Raw genomic sequence first — 6,000 nt, forward strand, 5'->3', positions numbered from 1 at the left:
TTTTTGCCACCAGGCTGCGGCTCATCCCACAATGCATTGCGGTACCAGTGCAGATTAATTTCCCTCTTGTTTTAAGTCCGTTTTCCCTCTTGTGCCTCCTCTCTTATTTGCTCTTGTAGAGTCTAGGCTCTTGTGCCACTACAGAGCACCCAGAAAGCAAACAGGAACAACTGCGGCCGACACGCATTAAGTCTCGACCCCTTCCTTTTTCGCTCTATTAAACCTTACAAAAAACATAGCTCTCACTGAAAGCGAGACTGACAGAGACAATCGCTTTCCTATAAATGGGGCATGACCCCTCCGAGGTACTGTGCCGAAGCAAATTTAGCACAAACAGCGTTAGTATTAATGAGGAAGGCGCGACGCAGTGCTGCATGTCTGCTGTCTCTGCCACTGCTATACACACTGGCCCTCTTTTTCTAATGCAAATAGGAGTTGCCATAGGAACCATGGGCTCAAATGCAGATATATTAAAAAGAAAGACAATAAATGAATGGTAGAACCAGCGAAAAAAAATCACAGTTTTTTTCTAGTGATTATCAGAACAACACATGTAAATGATGTCCAGATTGCAGAGAACCCCCTTGTGCTCACTAAGTCATGTTCTAGGTTGTAGTGCACTGGCTCTCACTGACACAGGTGTGGTCTGCAACATCCAGCTGCAGTTTTAATACTGAAACATGAAAATAAAATTAAGAAACCCATTAAGGTGAAATGGAATCCATTTTTAAGTCATTGTGGTTTATCAAATGACATGCAACATGATAACATAAACAACACATGCCCATTGAAAGGTTTTAAGATTTGGAAATTTGCACTTTTTCTACTGTACCATCCATGTGCAAGAGAACTCTTGCTAGGTTGAGCAACAGGTAGGCTAAGCAGAGGTAGGTTAACATGCACAAAAAAAATGTTTTTTAACCCTCAAGTTATTAATTCAACAATGACCTTTATAAATGGACAAAGAGACCAAGGAAAGTAATGTCTTAAGATCTGAGTGGCAGATTTTTTAAAGATTAACCAATAAATTAATCAAGCCAGTACAGTTTACTATTATAGGATACAGATGATATTGTTTTCTGAGATGAAAATACAGTGCAATTACAATGTAATACTAAAGCTGCAATAAAAGCTCTATCATTAATTATGCACAGTAAATAGTAAAATTAGAAAAACACTCTGAATACATAGCATTATGCTGTTGAATACATAATGTGAATTGGTATTATATGTGTGCATAATTGTGCAATATAGACAACACAGCATCTCCTCATACATCAAACAGAGAATGAGCAGGTAACCTAATTATGTTGAATGATACAAAGAATTACAGCAATCTAGTGCCAGTTCAGTAGTTTACCGTTAAATGTCAATCATGATTATCAATCATAATTGTGGATAGCATAATCAATATAGTTGATAGTATAATAAACAAAAAGCACACTCTGCAAAAGAAGAAATGCACTGGCTTTCGTGGAACAACCATATATCATTCAGTCAGTGATGTGTTAATTTAGATAGTATTCATGTCTGTATTTTTAGTCCATATGATAACATTTAATGTCTGTTCACTCTTACAGTGACCCTTTTATTACTACCATCATTTTTCATCATTCAAACTCAAAATGTGAATATGTGTTAAACTTTGAGGAATAAAGCAATGATTTACACCTGGACAAACCAGAGTCTGGTGTCTGTGAGGTGAAGTTACTGAATCATGTTGATTTTGAAAAAAAAAAAAAATTGCTTCTGCCCTTTGGAAGAATAAAAAGAGAAACGTGAAGCATTCGACCGTGCGTCGCATCCTGCTTCGTCAGCACAGGGCCAGCTGTTCACAGGAAGGGCCTAGCCTCCCGACAAACTGCAGTGCTTAGAAACTCTGCCACTGCAGACTCATGATAGAGCAAGGGACCATCTTAGCACAAGGCACAAAGCAACTACTTTAGTCAACGACATAGGCCAGAAAGCAATAGTTGTCCCATTAAGTCAACAACGACAATTGCTGGAACTGAAATGGGATTTCAAACTGGTAGTTCAGACATCAGCTATGAATAAGCTTAAATATTGCATGGGTGTATTAAGGTTATAGCATCTGTTATTAGCAGTATGTGGAAACCTACTGTGGAGAAACCAATGTGGCTGCTTTATTTTCTTAATCTGAGTTATGTCAAACTCAGTTTTGCAGTGAGATACATTTAAATTGGGGCTATAATAATAACAGAGAATAGTATCTGTTCTGAGTTAGAATCTGGATAAGATAAATACCCCCCCTCCCCCGGCATTTTAGGGCAAATTCAGACAAAGTGAGGCAGTTCTGTGAAAGCTTCTCTTTTGTAATGACCCACAATCATTGTGTACACAAAAATTAATAACCTACAAAAAATCTGAAAGCATGCATAAGTACTTTATAAGTGCCCCTTAAGTACACCATAAGTACCCCTACTTTTTAATTTGAGTAACTGGGCATGCTGAGGCAGCCTAGTTATTTGGTGTGTCATTAATTGCAGACTAATAAATTTCCATTTGACGAAGAAAAACGCCATTTGGTGAAGACAATCTTTTACAGAACACATAAATCTTGTCTCGATTGATAGTTGGTTTAAAAAACAAGCATGTTATTAAACACGTTTAGAAGATGCAGTTGCCAAGGTAGGATGCTATTAATATCAGCGCAGAAATTAAATCAATACGTCAACAGGCAGTGATTTTACGCTACTTTTCCGCATGATGGCGACTCTGAGGTTTATAAAGTACCTTCTCTAGCGTAATTTTCTCTCTTGAGAAAAAATCTACTTGACAAAGGTTGTAATAAACCAGGAATTCTTAAATTCTGAGATATATATAATGCATTTTATAGCATAAAGTGTTTAAACACAAAGAAAGAGATATAAACTATGTTTATAGAATAGCCAAAATAAATTGTTAATACTGTACTTTAAAGTCATTAAATCATTATTTTAGTCATACTATACAGTAAATACTGGCAGTGCTTTTGTATTAAAAGATGTAAATAATTACTTAGAAAATGCACAAATTATGTAACGTATCTTATCAAATGCTCAGTGAAGTGGTATAAATGTAAACATGTTATTTCATACAAAAAGAAACCCGCATTACAGAGTGAAATATTGGATTGAAGTAAACATACTATTCTGAAATTGCTTAAATGTCTGTTCAGCTACTTATAGAATTGTTGTCTTCTCAGCAAACGCGTGATCATCCTTCCGTGCACATCATTTCGTTTACACAGATAAAACAAACCCCGCTGTGGGCTAGAAGCAGAATTGCCATTTTTAGCACTTTTCCAGACTACGTTTAACCCACTTCGTTTTAAGCAAGTAATTCTTGCAGCGTATTGTCAAGTGATGGAGATAAAAGAGAAAGTTGTCATTGCGCTTATGTCCTACCTGTTTTTCTAAGCACTCCTTGGCAGAGAGCGAGGGTTTGGGTGACGGCGACCTGTCACACACGCAGCCTTCCAACAGGTACAACCCCGAAGGTCGCGAGCTTGACTCGCTCTCAAAATAAAAAAGCATATTTTGTAATAGAGCAAACCACTTGGTGTGCCATTTTGTGTTGTCGGAGCTCTTTTTGCTCAAACAGCCTCGTCTTGTACCATCTTTCTTTGCCAAAAGACCCAGGTAGGTTATATGGCCATCATTAAGTCGGATTCCCTTCTGCATTTTTGTGAACAGGATACTGGAGAGGGGAAAGCTTACTGGTCCTTACATCTTCTTAGAACAAGATCCCAAATCAAACGGGCACTTTCCTGATTAGAAGCGAATTACAGCTTGCTCAGACCATCCACTGCTATCAGCGTGCTGGCATATAGAAGGAACGAAGTGTAGCGAAAAACGAAGATTGCACGCCTCTACCATCGTAAATGGCTCGTGAGTGCTAGTCAAACCGTTGCAAAACGCGCATATAACCTCCCCAGCAGTGCAGGAACGAGAACAGGCTACAATATGCAAGTGATGGTTCGTCGCGTTCTCACGTGAAAATCTCCAGAAACCAGTGCGCGCCTATCGGGTACGGGAGGTTGGCAAAGTCGTCACGTGATTAGCTTTTTCGGCGACCACATTTCAGAACCTCAGACAGAGGAGCACATGCGGTGTTTAGATACATTTGTTAATCGTAGATGGTACTTGAGAATGTTTAGCTTAATATCACAATGAGTTGGTGTAATCACTAGTTACTTTCTTAATATCCATTCAAGTTGAACAACTTGATTCCAACACGGGAACTGTCCAGCTGTTGTTCTGTCACACATTAAAGATGCGTAAAACGTCAAGCGCCAGTCTGATTTATTCCTCTGATTTATGCCTATCTGCACTTGATTTGGTAAGAACAGCAGCTAAGGAGAATTCGCTGAGCAAATTACAGAAGTTCTTGTGTACATGTAGGATTCAGTCATACAGGTTGCACCTTTACTGAGAAGTTAGGATGATAAAGCATCGGGATGGTGAAATGCATAGGCTATGAAATGGCTGCAGTGTAACCCGAGTAGCTTATTGCTTTGCACTGTCATGCAGACTGGATTGAAAAGTGACTTGTTTGGTTTGTAAATAATGGCATTGTATGAAGTAAATGCATGTATACCATTTTGAAATGTAAGGCTATTCAGATTACATAACTTTTAAAAAATGCCCCAATTGACAGATTTTAAAAAAGGATTTTACACTTTGAGTAAATTCTCAAAAGTATCTTAGCAGTTGTAGGAATAAGACCTTCTGAGAAAACCCTTCAGTGCAAGATATTGTATGGACAGCTCAGCTTGACCCAGGCTAGCCTTTAATCAATTATCAAAGCCCAAAAATTATTTTTATTATTGCATATTTCTACATATGTAATACTTTCTAAGTATGTAATATTGAATCCCAGTGAAGGAATGTGTTTTGAATGGATCTTCACATGGATCATCAGATAAAATGTGTTCATAGACATTATTCAATTAGGTCACAGGAATTTAGTTTGAAATATTTTAAGTTTTAATTAAAAGTAAAAAAGGATTTTTGTAAGTTTACTGTTGGGTTCTAAAGTGAGTTGTATGCACATACACACAAATACACACCCACACACACTCATGCAGGATAGTACTGCTGTAGCTCCAGTGTCCAGGGTTTGATTCCTGGCTGGTCATTGCTTGCATGGAGACTCCTTTCTGTGTCTGCATGGGTTTCCTTCTGGGTACTCTTTCCTCTTGCATTCTAAAGGTGTGCGTATTAGGTTTATTGATGTCTCTAAGTTAGTTTGGTGTGAATGAATGTGTGTGGCTTGAAATAATACCATGCTTCAAGTCTCATGGAAGACAAGCATCGAGACTATTCTCTGTCCTGGCTCTTAGATTGTGGAATGAACTTGCTGTCTGGACAGCAGAGTCCCTTGCAGTCTTCAAACACAGACTGAAGTTTCATCTATTTGTGGAATATTTAAATGACCACTGAACCTGCTCCTATATTGACTAACTTAACTAGTAACTAGTACTTATTGTAGGGTATTGTTTATTACACTGATGTTGACTAACAAACTCTAGTATTTATTGTTTATTGCACTTATCATTGTCTAAGATAGAGCTTATGTATTTGTACTTCTAGGCATCAACATTTATCCCTGTATTTTTACAGTATTCTAGATCACTGGTAAATTGGACTCTAACCTACTCTACTGGCTAGGATGTATTCTAGAGGTAAATGACAAAGCACTTTTGTAGCTCTGGATAAGAGTGTCTGCTAAATGCCGTAAATGTAAATGTACCTATATTGTGTGAAGGTTTGTAGCCCTGCCAAGGGCTGGTTCCCAACTTGTGCTGCTGGGTTAGGCTCGGGCCCCCCATGACCCTGAAGTGGACTAAATGGTTTGGAAGATGAATCAATGTTGGGTTCTAAAATGAGCCTTACAAACATGGTCACAAGATACTCTTAATTAGTTTATATGTTTTGGTACTGAATAGACAAATGAAAACCAAAGATCAATATAATAAAGATCAGCATCGTTTGAGCT

General features: G+C 38.0%; 1 protein-coding gene across 4 annotated transcripts in view; it reads right to left on the reverse strand.

Moving 5' to 3' along the window:
- The window catches only part of rasgrf1 (Ras protein specific guanine nucleotide releasing factor 1), a 39,489-nt gene extending 35,487 nt beyond the window's left edge, over positions 1-4,002 (reverse strand). For 3 of the 4 annotated variants that reach the window (XM_081715578.1, XM_081715579.1, XM_027004596.3), the window contains exon 1: positions 3,408-4,001. In XM_081715578.1, coding sequence (XP_081571704.1) covers positions 3,408-3,683 — 276 coding nt within the window. In that variant the 5' untranslated portion in view covers positions 3,684-4,001. Of the gene's footprint in view, positions 1-3,407 lie in introns of all 4 variants that reach the window. The other variant, XM_035525324.2, reaches the window with a different exon arrangement.
- Between the last annotated feature and the right edge of the window lie 1,998 nt (positions 4,003-6,000).

The sequence above is a fragment of the Electrophorus electricus genome, chromosome 6, assembly GCF_041902795.1.
Source record: "Electrophorus electricus isolate QZ-2024a chromosome 6, ASM4190279v1, whole genome shotgun sequence".
In the NCBI taxonomy this organism is placed as follows: Eukaryota; Metazoa; Chordata; class Actinopteri; order Gymnotiformes; family Gymnotidae; genus Electrophorus; species Electrophorus electricus.